This window comes from Helicoverpa zea, chromosome 31, assembly GCF_022581195.2.
Source record: "Helicoverpa zea isolate HzStark_Cry1AcR chromosome 31, ilHelZeax1.1, whole genome shotgun sequence".
NCBI classification, from domain to species: domain Eukaryota; kingdom Metazoa; phylum Arthropoda; class Insecta; order Lepidoptera; family Noctuidae; genus Helicoverpa; species Helicoverpa zea.
Genome location: NC_061482.1, coordinates 16,237,893 through 16,257,300, shown reverse-complemented (window position 1 = coordinate 16,257,300; position 19,408 = coordinate 16,237,893). Strand labels below are relative to the sequence as shown.

The 19,408-nt window shown below is 36.0% G+C and overlaps 1 protein-coding gene across 1 annotated transcript in view; it reads left to right on the top strand.

Moving 5' to 3' along the window:
- Nucleotides 1-11,357: 11,357 nt before the first annotated feature.
- The window catches only part of LOC124644768 (plexin domain-containing protein 2), a 53,189-nt gene continuing 45,138 nt past the window's right edge, over nucleotides 11,358-19,408 (top strand). Inside the window, exon 1 of the mRNA XM_047184298.1 lies at nucleotides 11,358-11,629. Within this exon, the coding sequence (XP_047040254.1) occupies nucleotides 11,545-11,629 (85 nt within the window). The 5' untranslated portion in view covers nucleotides 11,358-11,544. The remainder of the gene's footprint in view (nucleotides 11,630-19,408) is intronic.

The following is a 19,408-nucleotide window of genomic DNA, read 5'->3' as shown; positions in this document are numbered from 1 at the left end:
TTGTTGAACGCATACCTGTCAAACTAGACCGCAGCGAAGGAATCGAATTAAAATGAAAGAAATCGTGTGTAACCTCGGACGGAAAAAGAATGAATGGAGAAAAATCAGAGATACGAAATTTGATAAAACTCGATTCCTTCGCCGCGATTGATTCTGACAGGTGTGCATTCACCATAAAGGTCCTATATCATACCTTCACAAAGGCGCAATAACATTGGTCGTTAGCTCGTACTCGAATGTTGGTAAAATCGTGAAAATTTTGGCACACTTTACCTTATCCCTAATGAAACTAATAGCATAGCAAATACTTATGGCCTTACTACAAAAACTTTAACCACTGTTTTACACTTGTCTATAAAAAATGTGGCTCCAAAATGAACCATATGTCAACGTCATAATTTGACATTTTTTTAGGCAAGTCTTAAACTGACGTTAAAAAGTTTTTGTGGTAAGACGGTTAAAGTTTTGACTCTGGAAATAAATCAAAGGTAATAGAGAAGGTATTCGAACAATTTTTGTTTCTGTTATGTGATCGTGAGTAAAACCATGTCAGTAAATAATGCATCAGTTAACCGCATTTGATAGCTTACCTTCTTAGAGGACCTAGATAGCTTCCTAGCGGACTGGCCACAAAAAGCGACCGATAGAGACAGATGGAAGGCTTTGGGAGAGGCCTTTGTGCAGCAGCCTGACAGTATAGGCTCATTTAAAAAAAATACGAATTCGTGTTGCGTTTTTGTGAACCCAGGGGAATAATTTTCGGGACTCAATGACATTTCCATTGCATTAAAAAAAAATGGGATCCAAAGGAAATGCAAAATTGGATTCATCACCATCAAATAAATTCACCCGATATGAGCTAACGACCAAATAAATTGGAAACTTCAAAAGATTATCCATACCTACGTCACTAACATCAACAGTAAGATCATGTTAGATAACAGGCTGTTTCTACTCAAACTAAACAACGAGTCATTAAACTTAAAATAATATTCTTAAAAAACCTAACTGCTTTTCCAAACCCTGTAATAAAAACAACAGCGTCGCCATCTTGTTTTAGCTAACGGTACCTACTTCGGAAGAATGTTTTTTAATCTGACCTTATGAAACTGTTGATACAAAAACTTGGAAGTTAAAAAACTCAACATAACAAACAAATTATAACTTATGTGCCATTTTCCGAACATAAATAGGCCTAAATAAGGAAAAGATGGCGGCGCAATACGAAAATTCAACGCATGCGCTTTGCAGTTGTTTTCTGCAACACACATCGGCCATCTTGCGCTGCCGAAATTTCGGGCATGCGCAAACAAATCCTTTGGAAACTCTATGTACTTACTTATCTATATTTTTTAGTTGTTGTATGTATTTAAAAAATAATGTAATATTTTGGAAGACTAGCAAGCAAGCAAATCTCAACCTACTTATTATAATATTTGTACACTACATTATATCTAGCTAGGTACGTACCTCCCCAAAATCACCACTGAAGAGTCACCATTTAACGAAAGTCTTAGAAACACTAAACGAGAAACTTATCCAGATTAAGGAGAACGACTAAAACTTTGAGAACGTTCATAAAAATCGTAGTTACTGAGGATAATCATGATTATTATCTGCCAGAGATTCATATCGTCGCGAGCGTGGGCCGGCCCCGAGCCAAAGCGTAGGAGGACTGGGGCCCTATAGAGAATCTAGAACAGAATCGATACCACGCAAGCGCGTTGCAATGACGACGCCTATATTATTACTACTTCCGAACCGCCATATTGGATTGTACTGCACTCGAATTTATTGTTCTAGATTTTTACTTTTGATACTCATATTTTTATGAACAGACAACATATCTGTTGAAGCATGCATAATCACGTTAATGATTACTATTAAATACCTACACATACAAATTCTAAAACAAAGTCCTCCAAAGCATCTGTTTTTTTCACGATGAACTCAAAAACTACTGAACGGATGTTCATGAGGTAGTGTGTTCGGCTTTGGCCACTACCCAAAGCCGAGAAACTATTTTAACCCAGGCTAGGCTAGGTTTTGTTAGGCGTAGGCCTAATTGATCCTATTGAGCTGGTCGTTATCGATGTAAAAAGGAGCTTATAAATATATAGCCCCTTATATAAAATAACTTCACAATATATATTTAAAACCCACTTTAGGACGAACTTTAAACGAAACTTGTTTTGAGCTTAGATATATACTAAACACATTGGTAAAACGTTAAAACAAATAAATAGCACAGCAATTTGACCATCAATTATATTAAAGGAAATCCTCCTACTTTTCATATTTCGCTATGGCATCGGAAAATAACTTCACGTGCAGTCAACTTCAGGTCAGTGGTAATCGTACTTATTACTATTGAGTTAAGGTGCATGACAGTTACCACTGATATGCAGTCTACCGTACAGTGGAACGCAGCAGCAAACATTCGTCTGCCCTCGTCCGATAATCGGTGACCATTTTTTTGCAGGAGAAAAATAGAACACACTCTTAGTAATAGTGCAATGCACACGTCTACAAAAAGTCAGAGAATCTTTTTAAGAACTTCCTACAAAAAATCGGTCCGATTATCTGTCCTACAAAAAGTCAGATATCGTCAGCCTTAACAACAGTCTCGAGTTCGGATGTTAAAACGCTAACCGAGAACGCGCGTTCTTCTTAGGCCCTAGTTAACTGACAGCATAAATATCCGTTAATCTTATTCACTTTCAAAATTGAACATGAATATCCATAATAAACAGTTGTTTTTAAGAAAACTGACTGGAATATTGTCGGGGAAGTATGCCTCAGGGATCTATCAGACAGAGAGCAGTCACGCGGTCAAGCGTTCAAGTCGTCAGTTTTGCGTTCTTTGTTTCATATTACGTTACTTAGATATACCTACTCACACAGGAGGCATTCTGACCGCGTCGGTCAAGTAAAAGTAGAACGCTCGACCGCGTAACCGCTCTCTGTTAGATCCCTTAGCGTGCAATTACATACAAAACGGGCGGGCAAACGGGAGCGGGTAGCGGGTAACATTTTCACTGTGACTTCCACTCACGCACTATGATAATAAATCATCAAATGACTCCTCCCCTGTGGGTTAGTAGCGTGAGGGAGTGTCAGACTCTTACTGATTATAACCCATCATGTTCCTTCGTAGGCCTTTTATGTGCCAGAGCCCCCCGGTAACTCTTTCAAACAATCCCGTAAGCCGCACTTGGTGCACCTTAGACAAAAACTATATGTTTGCGCTACCCGCCCGCGGATTCCGATGCCCGCCCCGCAGCCACTGTCAGAGTGCATCTACACGGTACATATAGCTGGAGCAAGTTAACTTGCGCAAGTGACAAGTAACAAGAGCACAAGGGTGGGTATCTTGCTTTGGTGCATGCGCGACTCGCTAGATCTGCACGTTTTTAAGATGCATATTACCTGCGCATGTGCCTCAATATGCGCCAGCTACATGCACCGTGAAGACGCACCCTAATTGCCGCCTGCTAGATGCGCGGGTCTCCGCTCGCAAGTGCGGTTTTTTTTTAATATTAAGTATGTGTTTGTATGTGAACTATGTCATATGTCCTATGTCCATAGCTGACCGCTAATACTTTAAAATGGTTTTGTCTCTTTAGTATGTTCTGTGCTGCGCTCCGCTGTACTTAGGCCCAAGTGCACCGACAACATACACGTCAATTTTGTTAAAACAACTGCTTCACTATCTAACTGCATCCTTCCTAAACAGTTGCTTTAGGAAAAACTGCTGTTGATGTTGTCGGTGAAAAGTGACCGTAGACATGCGCGCCCGCAGTATTACGAAGTTACTATCAAGATAAAACTGTTGAACACGATTATACTAAGTTTAGAATTTAGAAAAATAAAAATCCTTATTTAACTTTTATGTTATGAGTAGTTATGAGTAGACAAGTGACGTGTTCAAGAGAATAAGCCCCAGTAAGAAATAAACTAAGAAAATAATTCGCTATTTCGGAAACACTATACTCAGGTCCAAATTACAGAAACCGGAACAATACTTGAGATTTACTTAAGTACCAAAAATAACATTCACCAAGAAAAATAGCTCTAAATAAATACTAAGCATCTGCAAAATAAACCTGAGTACCGAAGGTAATAAAATGTTTCGCTCAGCACAAATTCAATATGGGAGTATGATGTCCTATCTATCTTTTCTAACAACGCTTTCAGACTGGCGAATTTTCCGCTCGGTCATTCCGCGCGGATCGTACGGGCGTTGTCGCGCGAACAATTTGACAATTATAGTACCTACATTGTTTTCAATAATGACAGTTGAAACTACACGACAGGTTTTTCGCTGGGTGGAATGATTCGCGCCGTAAATCCGCTCAAAGTCTCAAAACTAATTTTCCATTTACAGAACTTACAGGATATTTCAAAGCCAAAGTTTTTTTTTTCAAATAGGCCTATAACAGCTCTTTCTAAACCTCAAGCTAGTTGCACGGCTCAAGCTAGTTCCAAAAAGTATGTCTCATGGAGAAGAACCGGCAAGCAACTCCAGCATTTTAAGTTAAAATGCGTCTATGGACCGACTTCCAAAAAAAAATCTAAATTTAGAATTTTTAATATCAAGCTAATAATCATCGATCGAAATATTGCAACCGGGTGCAATTGCGGCCGGAATCGGTCGATTGATTTAACAGTCCCCCTAGTCTCCCGACCGGAAACTTATTGACGGTAGGGTACCTAAGTACCACATGGTAACAAAAAATATTTGTCAGGCATCTATAATTTTCTATTGGACTGAAGACTGAGACTGAGAATTATATCTCATTATTTTTCGTAACTTGTACGAGTAGGTAATTGGATAAAACAACTTATATGTATAAGCTGCATTTTTTGTTACTATTTAATTTATATTTAAAATTGCTCCTGTAACGAATAACTATTTTACAGAAAGTGTTTCGTGGTAATCCCTACATAAAACTGTCTTTCAAGTAGAAATTGCGTAACAGAAGTCGCCGTAGTTCTAGAAACATCCACCCCTTCGTCAATTGCGTTGTAGACAACGCCATCCGCCATTTTGAATACATTAACTATCATAGACATGGCCGCCATCTTGTTTTCAAGTACCATACATAATTATTAGGTATATGTATAGGTACATTATTTCAGTAATCTTACAAGATCTATTACACGGCTTGCCACACTTAACACGATTTTCATCAGTAGTAGTAGATAAATCATTAATAGTAACTCCAAGTAGACCAGAACCCTCTAGAAGCCGTAATGTCTAAACATAGGTACATAGTACACAAGGCCGGTTTGGCGCATGCGTACAACCAACATGAGTGCCATTTTAATAGACAATGAAAACCCCAAAATGTTTGGAAATACTGGAAAAACCCCGTATTCGTTGCGTAAGGACCCTTTTATTTTAGCAAACAAAGGTACCTACTACCTTCATTGACGAAGCCCCCGACCGCCCGCCGGCCGGTATTGCAGACGTGAGTCAAGCTAGGAACACTCTCAAAAAACTTTCATACTTCGGATCAAGCACTCAATCAATCTTCATTTCTAATCATTTCTAAAATAATCCACCTACCTTCCTCCTCATCCTCCTCCGCGTCCAAGTCATACCCCGCCAGCTCGAAGATCTTCTCCGCAGCTCTCAGCTTCACGCACATATCACAATCCGCGTAAAACAGATCGGGGACGTACATTCTTTAGCTTTTTATCGACGACGACGCAATTTAAATGGTTTGATTTAGAAAATCAAACCACCATAACCAAGTCTAGAGTCGACAACCGACAGACAAGGGAGTCCGAAAGCAACTGCCAGGGGCTGAAGTCTAGATAGACGGAGTTATAAATATTCAAGGGGTCGATATGACGCATGCGCGGTACCCGCCGCGAAATCTGTAACTACGCAGATTCTGGTTTGAGCTTAACAAAAGGGGGACAGCAGTGACCTAGGGTCGGTAGGGTGGGCCTTAAGGCCTGATTATAAGGTTGAAATTAGTTTAACTGTAAACCAATTGCAGTGGTTCCCGGCTCCCCTAATTTAAACCATGTGCAAAAAGAAGTAATGAATGTCCGGTAGGACTCAAAAGCTATTGTCTGGACCATAATAATAAGGTCTGTAAGCTAGTAAAAAATTGCGTATTCAATTGAGTTGTAATACATTTATAGGCTGTTTCTTAGCGTCTACATTTTATGAAGCGAAGAACATGTTTTACCTGGAGGCGGCTGATACAATCTAGTGAGTTTGAAGTTTGGTAAATGTTCATGAATCTATTTCGTTATAATAATGTAGTGCGTGCTTACTATATTCGTACTATATTCCTTACTAACCCGTTACCCAACAAAAAACCGGCCAAGTGCAAGTCTGACACGCGAGCGAGGAGTTTAAAATTATTATCCATTATCTTTAAAACTAGCAAAAGAAACACATTTGCTGTATGGGAGCCCTCTAAAATATTTATTTTATTTTTAGTTATTTTATTTCTAGTTTTCAGTATTTATTGTTACCTACAGAGGCAACGGAAAACATATTCTGTGATCATGTATTTAACTATCACGGTTCATGAGATACAGTCTGGCGACAGACGGACAGAGGGACAGCGAGCGGAGATAGTAATAGAGTACCGTTTTACCCTTTGTGTACGGAATCCGAAAAAGAAGAACGTCTCAATTCGAATGCTAGATTGTTCTACTATTGAAGGCGGCATTAAAAAAACCTACCCTTATATGTGGCCTATTTGTGCTATACACATATGTATTATCGGGGTACGGGAAGTGAAGTGAAGGAATATCCTATTCAACATGCCCTTCAGAGCAGTGATTCCCAATTCGATTTTTTATACATACCACTTCAAAATCTTAAAAAAAAGCACTTCAATAATATACGTATAACATATTGATAATTATAAAAATCGGCCAAACATGAAATAATCGCGCACAAATTGACAGGTCGAACTGAGAACCTCTTTTTTTGTAGTTGGTTAAGGAAGTTGGCTTAAAATACGTCAATACTGTATAGCTCTTATTGCAAAATCAAAATTCGTTTATTGAAACTTGGCTGCAAAACAGCACTTTTCGAACGTCAGAAATTTACAAAAGACAGCCCCCAAAACGCCCACCCTTCATGACTCCATGACTCTTGATGCAATTGTGCATACCCCAAGGCGGTATACATACATCATCATCTGCCCAGCCTCTTTCCCAACTCCATTGGGATGGGCTTCCAGTCTAACCGGATGAAGCTAAGTACCAGTGTTTGACAAGGAGCAACTGCCTATCTGACTACCTCAACCCAGTTACCCGGGCAACCCAATACCCCTTCGTAAGACTGGTCACCGCACATTAATTAAATTGTAACAGACAGCTGTGTTGGTGGCAAGTTTGTTCTTCACCACTTCTTCTTTCCAGCCATAACACTAGGAAGTGGTGATAATGGTTTCTGGGAAGCCTGTACATTTATAATTTTGACATGGAAAAAGTCCTAATCTAGTTAGCCTAGTTTCTATAAATGATTTTGACTTTGACTTGGACTTTACAAGAATTGTAGTCGCTCACTATGAAAATGGTGGTTTAGATCTCATATTATTATTACAATACAAAGGTTTCATTATATTAAAAAATATCATAAAAACTTGCAATCGCTTCAGCCTCATATTTTGTACCAAAATGTAAACAGCTAGCCTGACATAATTTTATATCGAAAAGGTATATAAAAATCCTATTAAATCAATCAATCAATGACTAGTAAGAAAGCTATGTTCAAAATGTAGAGTATTTCAATACAAGGTTCAAGAGCAGTCATGTTTTTGAACAAGGTATGTCATTTTCTTAAATTTTGGAAAATGTATGATAAAGTTCCATCTTTTATATGAGTTATTGGAATAAATGGCTGATTAAAATAAAGCTTTAAAACAATATTACGCAATAAGTTTCTTTGTATAAAACCTCAAACTGCTATATATTGCTGCTTCTATTGCCAAATTATTATTGATAAATGTAAATTATAATTACACATTGTACAGCACATGACATAAATAAAATAATAATCAAATAAAACTGTGTATGTCTATACTACTAAATTATTTTAGTTGTTTAGTTATTTGTAAGTTATTGGGACTTTAACGTGATACTGTGTATGCATAAAGTTACGATACTTTTTATTTTCCCAACATTTCGTGAAAATTTTGACAGCCACGGTTAGTACTATTCAGCTGAGACATGGGCAAATAAAAAGGTATTATGTCTTAATATACAGTAACATGTTTAAGCCCTAATAACATATAGATCTGTGAAGAAATAATGAAAGTTTTAAACCATAGTTTAATTATTGTTGGATAGACCATATATTCCTCAGCTTTTCTCATGAATCGTCACAATGTATTAGAGACAAGCACACTGAAAATCCGAGCAGTAGTTTTTGAGTTCACCCTAAACAGACAGAATGGTGGGGATTATCATTGTAAAATAAATAAATCTTACTTATTATTTTGACTTGACTATAAGCTTACCTTTGTTGCGGTTGTCTCGAGTCCATCTCTCCTCGTCCGACATTTTATTTCTTTATACAAGTCTTTAATTCAACACGAAAGTCCACAAGCACTTATCAGGTACTCTTATCACAGAACTATTGTAACGTAGTACGAAATCAACTATTTATTGGAAAATAAGCACTCGAATAAGCCTAAACTTACTATTTCTACGTTTTGATATAAACTTGTGAGTTTTTAACAACGATTAGTAAGTGTTTCAGTGAAGATAATAATTGAAATTAATGAAAAATTGAGGCAATGCAGACGTATTGAATTGCGACTATGTTTTGTGAAAATAAAAGGCGTGCGGTGTAATGATCTGTATGTAAAGTAATATGTTGTTACATGTAGTGAATGCTGATGAGTTTCCGAAGTTTACAGGGATTTTCCAATGATTTTAAGACTATTAAAATTCATAAATCATTTTCATAAATAAGAACAGAACACACAGCAGAAAATAATAGAATGACGTTGACAGATTTGACGTATTCTTATCAATCAAAACGTTCCGAATTGCCTCTACACCTTAACTGAGAACTTATCCACGATTTTTTTATTCAATTTTTTTTAATAAAATGCAAGAGTGACATCTACAAATGTTTATAAAATAAGTATTAAATGATTAATGATAATTACATTACTGTTAATACTAAGACACTACTACTGCTGCATATGTGCAAGAATGAAGGTAACGTGATTCGGAACTAACTTTTTGACACTTATTTTAATATTTACAGCACTAAAAATACTAATTTTAACATCGATATATATGTACTACGTACTAGATAGAACGTTCCGAACAAAAAGCTTACCACACTGAACTGCAGTGCAGACTATGCAGTGCCCAAAATGGCAAATCAGAGCGATTTTGACACCTGCGTCAGATGGATGTCTATGAAACGACAATTATAAAATAGAAAATACATATCAAGGTATAAACTTACACATATAAACTAATTCGAGAGTCAAGTTAGTAAAATTACACGCTGTTCATGCTATTACAACGCTTGTATATCATACTTTTCATTTATAATTCAATTTTACAAATATGCATTAATTTGTTCCCGCCCGCCATCTTAAATTATGGATTAAGAAAATCGTGCAGAAACAGATGTGCCATAAAACTGGCAGTAGGTAAAATATCAATGAAAACAGACTTCACTTTGTCATGGTATGTTCTTACTTTCAAGAAAAAATAATTAAATTCGCGAAAATTTGTGATAGCCCTCTTAAGAAAAAAAAACATCGTAATTAATATTAAAAACCCTAAAAATAAGTTCCTGGTTTTAATATATTACACGATTTTGCATTCAATTAGATATAAATAAACTTTTTGATATATTACATGATTTTGAATTCACTTAGATATAAACTTTTTGAGTAATGAAAAATGTAGGCAAAATACGAGCGACGTTTCTGCAATTAACATCAATGAGGATGACTACATGTCACAATACGTCATCGAGATGTCAACAGACGACATAAGCGGGTAAATTATTTGTATGGATGTTCTTGTCTATCGCTAGAATATATGTCAATGAATTTTAAAGTAATTTTATTACAAGAACGATTAATTTAAGAATTTTGAAGTGGAGATACTTCTAGGATTTAATTATCAAGAATATATTGCTTTGCAAATTGTTAGATACAGTCAAACTGTAAATAAATTACTGCTGGAAATATTATTTCATTTATTGAGAAGTTGTTACAGAATTATTATACATGTCTCTGCCATGCACACAAGACTACAGACTCCCGGAATTTTGGAAGGCGAAAGTGGGGTCGAAGCCTTTAAGACAAGTTCAATGATAGTAAAGGTGACACAAAATCGATGATTATCCCTGTACTTCCTGTACAAACTATATAAAATTATCCAAGGATAATTCCCGGTTCTGTGCTCAACTATTGATAACTTTGAAAGAAAACTACTTGAGCTATTGAGATGGGATGTTAAAGGACTAGGATATGGGAAACTGTGGTGAGTATGGAGGAGTATGGCACCTGCCGATGACAATGTATTTAATTGAAGTAAAAATGGTAGGTGGAGACTCGCCAGCTCACTTACTGGGCCCCCGGGTATCAGTCCCTAAATCGCAACAAGAGGGCAACAGCGGCATCTTCACCCTTAAGCCGCTCTTAAGGGTGAAGATGCCTCGCTGGACTTCTAAGTCAGATCACGCGCTTGCTCAGTATCCCTGGCCCATTCGCCACTTAGCCACGTACCATGAGGCACCCACCCTTCGAGCTAATGAAGACAAGCTGCCGGAGATCTGTTCCCCGTCATGTTTCACTCCGGTGGTGGAATTCAAATTGGTTTTTTGATGCTTTACCTAAGTTTATTTTCGATGGGAGGTTCTTTCTTTGAGAAAATAAATAGTTGCCTAGACAATGATAGACGGCGTTGTACCTTCTTACTACGTGACTGCCTGCCAAAATGCCGAGTTAAAAAATACAATGTACCGGGCCTAAAGTGGCTTGGGGCTTGGTTCAAGAAAGTCAGATTTCTGGACAAATTATTTTCAAAATGTCTTGGGACATTCGAATAATAATCTGAATGAATCTCTTTTTATTCCATTTTTGTTCCCTATTTTAATTATTAACTATTGATAACAACTACGTTTCGTTATAGGACCTCAAAATTATCCGTTATAATACCTCAGGAAAAACTGAAAAAGAAAATCCCTCGTTGGCTTTTAAAGCCGAGTAAGTCGAAAAAATAAATAAATCGTATTATTGCGCGATTTTATTGACCGTCTGGGGCGTTCTGAATAAGAAGCCTGTTGTCAATGCACGACGACGTATGCGGTTGGTTATTGAAAAAAGTCTGTGTGTGCCATTCGTTCGCCATCGCCGTTGCGTTCGGAACATTCGGCTTCGTAGTTCGTGTCATTCGTGTGTTCCTCAAAGTTCGAGTAGCTCTGGGTCCGTCCGTCAGTTCTGCACCGTGCTTCATTCAATGACGTTACTTGACATTCGTAATTATTTTAAGTTAAAATAAACGTCCATTTTAATAAATTGTGAGAAAATGGATCGCTTGCGAGTGCGAGTGAACTTTAAATATATAACTAGTGTGTTCCTTTTGGTGTTTGCTGTCAGCCAATCTTCGTACGGTATGTCTCAACTTTACTTACCACGTATTGAAAACAATGCATCGTTTTATTTAAGTTGGTTCTTTGAATGCAGTTGTGTCTAAAACTTGCGTATTTTGTGACGTGATTGTACCTTGGTCACAGATTGTTTCTCGAAAGTTTTCTTCGCGGGAAATGATTTGTAGGTCACGCTATTATTGTCGTCTCGACCTGAGAAATAGCTAAAAAACCTTGAAAGCCTTCGCCTGTTTTTTTAATAGCACGTATCGACACCTACGTCATCGATCGTTTTTGCATTATTACATGTTTATTTATTGATAGAAAAAGGAAATAAGTTAATTAGTTGACTTGTTGCATAGGAAAAGTTTGTTCTTGAGTACGACTTACGAGATGAGCACCTGTTATAAACTTGCTATGACACATCCTTGTACTCATCGCGTTAATGCAACAGGTTACTTAAATGAGTTTCTTGAGCGAAGTTTTGTTGTTTAAAATTTTCTAAACATATTATTTATGATATTTGGCAAAAAAGAACTCATTTTAATACCACTAAAGTAGTTTATACTCAAACCATAAAGTTAGTCATATTTCTTTTTATTATCCTTTCGAATTCTTACATCAGCAACGATTTATGAAGAAACAAAAAGCTAGGTAATCAAAAAAGTAGAGCTGCCAATTGTACTGGCTGATGTGGCAAAGTATTGTTGGTTTCCTAACATTTCCTGGATGTAGGCATTAGATTGGGCAATAAGCCACTGGACTGACTGTTAATAGTTATTGTTCAGTCTCTTTAGTCTATAACTGTATTTGTTTCTATTGTGCGTTAAAGTAAAGTACTTTTATTCCTTGGCTCCAGATCAGTGTGACAGCTTGACAAACTTGATGGAATTACTCCACGAAACTGACTAAAATAGCATACAGAGGTAATCATTAATTGTTTATGGTTCCTGTAGAGTCTTACCAAGGGGTGTAGGGCTGAGGAAGTTAGATAGCCAGTTATTCCATGTCAAACAGTGGCTGTTAATGGGCACTGTAACCGATGGTTCCTCTATTAGTTTTTATCCTTCAAAGAAATTCAAACCTGGCATAAAAATTGCCTTCATAAGTAGCTTGAAGGTGTAGGAAATTCACAGATTCATGTGAGTTATAATGTTCTAATTGATCTATACTAATATCATAAAGAGGAAACTTTTTTCTGTTGCTACTCCAAACATGCTGAAGCTACTTAACCAATTTTTTTTTTAATTGTTTTCAAGCTACACTATCTCTGTGTATCATAAGCTATATTTTATTTCAGTACGATAATAAGTTTCCCTGCAACTGATTTCGTCAGTATGTTTGATTATTTAGTACCTGGCATAACTAAATGTTAAGGATAATATATTTTTTATCATATTAATTTACCACATACAAGTCTTTTAAATATTTCTAATCTGGTCAAGGAAAACACCGTATTAATCACAACATAATGGTTTAATTAATAAAAAAGTGGCTATAGTTTACATGATAAGCATTCACATGATAAGCATAAAAATACAGACTTTTTGCCATTCAGGAAATATTCGAAGGATTTGTATATCCGCTTCATAATGCCTATACAATTCATAATCTCTCTAAATTGGCGGGTTATTTTCATAAAATTTTGTATTTTCAAAGTAAAGCCAGTAACTAAAACCCATTTTAGAAGCAAATATATTTAGTACTGGCTGTTTTCCTGCGGTTTTACCCGCGTCCCGTGGTAACTACTGCCCGTACCGGCATGAAATATAGCCTATGTTACTCGTGGATAATGTAGCTTTCGAATGGTGAAAGAATTTTTAAAGACAGTACAGTAGTTTTTGAGCCTATTCATTACAACCAAACAAACAAAGTTTTCCTCTTTATAATATTAGTATAGATAGATAAACTACTTTCCTGTGGTTTCACCGTGTCCTGTGGTACTGCTGTATGTTGATAAAATATAGCCTATGTTATTTGGGAATAGTCTAGCTACCCAACAGTGAGAGAGTTTTTTAAATCGGTTACGTGGTTTCGGACCCTTTGGGGGTCAAACAAAGAAAAAAATCTTTCCTCTTTATTATATTAGTATCAATGGATGTATAGCCTCTTCTGGCTGATTCCATCCATTTTTCACATACCAATTTCATTTGGGGTAGTTGCAGAATGTTTTCTTCTTCAATCTCTTTTATTTGCCGTCATCTCACAAGTTACATACAACAAGGCTAACCAAGGGGTATTGGGTTGCCCGGGTAACTGGGTTGATGAGGTCAGATAGGCAGTCGCTCCTTGTGAAACACTGGTACTCAACTGTATCCGGTTAGACTGGAAGCTGAACCCAACGTAGTTGAGAAAATGCTTGGGAGATGATGATGATCTCACAAGTTACATTCTTTCTAGCCACAGGCTTCAGTACAGCTTAATAATCTAATAATGATTATGGATTGTTAACGGCAGTAATTAAAATCCTATTAATTCTTATCAAAGTTACACATACTTGCAAATGCATTGTAAAACAAGATGGGTTTCAAACAACTCTAAAAGTTCATTAATGTGTTTATTTTCTTTAATAAATAAAATTAAAGTATTGCTCCCCACTTTATCTAGTTCACATTAAGGTATCATTTGTTTTAATGACTGTCCATACAGTTGAAGATACTTAAAAACATTCTATGTATTATTAACTATCTGTTTTCGACGTTCTCGAGATTAGCCGCGTACTGACTCAGCACGTGTCTATGCATGTTATACGTCTTATCTCCTAGGATAGTTTAATACCTAAGCATCAGCTTACCAACCCGTGGGAACTATCTCGCACACAGATAAAAAGTCACCTACAGCCTTCCTTTATCTAACACTGAAATATTTTGTCAAATCGAACTAGTAGTACCTTTTTTATGGGAAATCATCACCCGTTGTGGTTGCAACACGAGAGAGTATCAGACTTACTGACTAAAACCCACCGTGTTCCCTCTTAAGCCTTCTTTCGAACAATACCGCAGCCCGAACTTCGGGCCCGAACCAGTAGTGCCTAAGTTAAGAGCATTGAAACAAACAAGCGAACAAATTCGTCACCTTTATAGTGTTATGATATGCTATATATTTTTCAAGTAATATCCCCTGGATGGGAGCAAAACCTCGACAAAAGTTAGTTGATCTTCTTCTTCCTCCTGCCCTGTTCCCAATTTTATTTGGGATCGGCGCAATATGTCATCCTCTTCCATTTTCCCCTGTTTCATACTGACACTCACTTCCTTCCTGTTCATGTCATGTAGAAAAGTTAGTTGATAATAATTCATAGATATTCCCATCAGTGTTACCAAAAATTACTTTAATAAATTCACGCGATCCTAATGCTCTAAAGTTTAATAATATTCAGTTATTGGTGTTTTTTGTTCTGTCTGGGGCCGTTGAACTGGGATCAGGACCTCTTTAGTACAAGTCGTGATGACGTAGAAGCTCGTAAACTCAAGGTTGCGACTTCTTCCTCGTGCTTACGTACTGAATTAAATACTTTATAAACGTAGGTGTAAGTTCGATTTTTGATTGAAGGTTTGAAGTTAGTGTTTTATCTACCTGATTGAATCTGCATTGTCAGGTGGTCAGTTTTGCGACATTAGCGCATTAGATTGCGGAGGATACAATGACGAGAAATCTAGTTCTAAGACTTGATTTAGGTGTAAGTTTTAAAGAAACTTGCGTTTTAATTGCTCAGAAATTGAGGAGAAATATCAATCCCTGAAGCTTGTAAGGGGGAAACAAAGAAAAAATAAATAATATGTATAAAAGCGCGCCGCTTAGCGTTCGCGTCCAAATCCCTCACAGTAAGAAAAACTGTCCACAAATAACTAAAAAAATTAATAATAACAATAGTTTTGTTGACCATCTGGTATAAAAATATGAATATGTACTGTTATTGCTTAATTATTTTTAACTAGCGGTGTCCCGCGGTTTCTCCCGCAAACTTCATCCCGTGCCCGGATAAAATCTGGCATCCACGGATCTCTATCCCTGGCTTCCCAATAATGAAAGAATTTTCCAAATAAATTCAGTAGTTTTGGAGCATATTCAATGCAAACAATCAAACCGTTCTACTTAATAATAATAGTCTAGATAGAGTATCAAATTGCGTACGAATAATGGCTCCCAGATGGTCTTAAAAACGTGTTATGGTCCAATCTAATGGAATATTACTAGATACGCTTTTTAAAATGGAAATTACAGTTTTAGCACCTATTTTTAATAGCTATATTGACGCCAGAGTTTTTAGACGAAACATTGTAAACTTTTGTTTGATATCGAGATTCTTAGGTATTATACCCAATACCTAGTTTTTTTTAGTTTGTTTTGCATTGGTATTTAAGTAAGTTGGTTTACACTTTTTAATGGCTTATGTTTAACTGATCACCAGATATAGTAACAAATAGCAGACATAAATAGTAAATGATCACCAAAATGAAACTTGCATTTTAATGCAAAACTATAACCAAAGTTTTAACACTTTGCTATCCTATTTAAGTGAAATTACTCCAAAATCAATCATGCGTAAGCCAAAAATAGTAAATGATCACCAAAATTAGACCACCATTTTAAAGTAAGATTATAACCAAAGTTTTTAAATTCTGCTATCCTATTTAAGCAAAATGAGTCCAAATAAATCATTGTTATCCCAAAAGTAGTAAATGATCACCAAAAGAAGTAAATGATCATCAAAATTATACCAGCGTTTTAATATAAAATGATAATCAAAGTTTTTACATCTTGCTATCCTGTTTTAGTAAACTGACTCCAAAAAAATAAGTTCGGCCTGATACAATAAATGTAATAACATTATGGGGACCCTTTTCCTGCACTAGGGTGGAAAATTGTCTATTGCATGCCTCTAAACAGTACGATAAGAGTGTGTTGTCGAGGAAGTGTATTGAGAAACACATTCTTCTTCTTCTTTCTCCTGCCCTGTTCCCAATTTTACTTGGGGTCGGCGCAATATGTCATTTTCTTCCATTTTCCCCTGTCACTCGTCATACTGACACTCACGCATGCATTGCCAGCCGGACACATAACTTAATATGGCACCATAATACTTTATTTGGTAATAAGCCTACATTTTATGGCAATCACAGTGACTTATTTAGGCAAAAATAATACATTAATTTGGTCGTCAAGAGTTGGTGATCATTTACTAAATTTGGTGGTCGAATACAATTTAAAGTGAAGTCATGACTAAAATAGCTGGTACTATTACATTTTTAGACTTTATTTTTCTGGTGTTCAGTAATTATTTCTGGTTACAAAACTAAGGGTATCAAAGCATTTTATGGTGGTCATTATATTTGTTCCCCTTTTTAATTGCAGTATTGTTTGTGTCATTTCTTAATGAATTTGTCTTCCATTTATTATTTTGTGTAATAATCTTCATAAATATACAAGTTAGGTTCATCGTTCAGTGTTTCTCCTAAAAACTAAACACGCAATTGCTAAATCTTCGCAAAAACTACATATTTATACCTAGAAATTTGTTTTTGTTTTCGAACAAGTATTTATATTGAATGGTGAGATCAGTGGGCCAAGCACGAATATCTAACGTATTCGAATCGACAATGTATCGAGGCCTCGATTCGAAAACGGAGTTTGTCGATAGTAGGCAGCACGAACCACATTCGAAACACTATCGAACACTCGATTCGAATTCCAAGGTGACGTCATGCAAATGTAAATAGGGACGAGCCACAGTGAGCAAAATGAACGATTGTTGAATGAATGGTGCGTTCGAAAACTAACTCTAGTTGTTAATATTTTTTTTACCTTTGATTAAACGTTTTATTATTATTAAATTATAATAAAAACTGAATGTAATATAAAAAAGAGACCCAAAGTTAATTATTAGACATTATAAAATGGCATTATCTCTAGCAATATAACATAGTTACGGAGATTTTATTTTTTAAAAATGACGGGTACCGAACGCACCCACTTGACATCCGACGCGCGTAAGGGCGCCTTTGTTTATGTTTTGCTACACGTCCACAACAAAAGTATTTCTGTTTTTTTTTTGCTACAAATAATTAAGTGCTTTCAATATAATAAATATTATGAGAACCAGTCAGACGCAATATGAAATGATGGTTGAATTCATGGAAACGTGAGTAAACAGTTTTAATAAGTTTGAGTGGCATAAACTTTAGTGTGAAGTATTTTAAGTGCAATGCTATTTCTATATTTTTAAATTCGGTTTCATTTATGTCCAGTGGGTAAATTCTATTCCTAAGTTTTGCTCTGCGCGTAATTTCTCTACAATGATTAAAAATAAACATATAAATAACATTTTTTTTTTCAAACACATTAATTCTATAGGTTCGCAAATAAATAAAATATGATTTAATTACTTACCTTGTTTCTCGTGATTGATATCCATAATATTCTAGTAAAGGAGATTGGGCAAGAATGTATGAAGTTTGGTCCAGATGTCCACCACGAACGAGACCTATATAATTAAATAGTCCACTTAATTTAGAGTAACTTTTACTAAGAAAGTAAAAAAAAAACAATGCCAAAAAAAAAGTTATAGCCAAAAATGTATTCTTAATTTTCGGTAGTTTTTGTATGTTGTCATTATTATTTTTTATTTTATTCCACTTTCATTTCTGCACTTTATCTAAAACTAAGATGAGTAAGACACATTTGCATATAAACCCATATTTATTTGCCCGATGGATGTACGAATCACGAACCAATTGAGGTGCCAGAAGGGCTTGAATATACTCAACGGTGCCTGTATCTAAGATAGTTCGAAGTAACTGGTGGTGTCTTCTCTCTAATAATGAACAATTCTATTTTGTCAGAAGTTACAGAAAGTACGAAAATCGAACATCACGAAAAGTAATTGAAAAAATTAAATTGAAAAAATCTATAAAATGTTTTATTTTATTTTGCTATAACTTTTTTCTGGCATTATATTTTTTTTTACTTTCATAACAAAATATGTTCTATATTTAACGGGCTATCTAGCCATATAGGTCTCGTTCGTGGTGGACATTTGGACCGGAATCGCCCATTGTCCATTGCCGCTAAAAAATAATATGCGGTACTACGTTCATACAGTGGCGGTCTTTGCATTTTAAATTATATTGAAGCTATTACTAATTGTTCCAATAACTTAACAATAATTTTATTCACAAAACTAACTCTAAACAAACATAAACACGGTTAAAACTTTATTTTTACACTTCTCGAAACCTTTCTCACCGACTATTTTCAAGTGAATAATGTTTCGACCATACTCGATAGCCAGCCTTCGAGAGTTTACGTTACCGTACGTCAAAAGAATGTTCGTGCTGCCATGTTTTGTTTCCTTTTACGCCCGATAGGGGCGCTGTACAATTCTCATACAAATGTTACTCGATTTCGATACGAATAACTTTTCGCAAATATTCGTGCTTGGGCTACAGATGCGTCATTGTTTACCGGTACTCCTTTCATGGCAATACTTGAATCACTACACATTCTAATAATCCGAGTTTCTATATAAATTGTAAAGTTCGTAACAATAAAAATATTTGTGTAAAAAATGTTTGTGGAAAATGCCAATTTCTTTATTCCGCCAAAGTATCAAGAGTATAATGGGTATAAGGATACCCCAATTCATATAAATAACAACCCCAGACAGGTCAGTGAACAAATATTTTTATGTCATACAACATGCTGGAGCGACTGCCTATATCTGACCTCCTCGACCCAGTTACTCGGGCAACACAATACCTCTAGGTAAGACTGGTTGTCAGACTTTCTGGCTTCTAACTAACC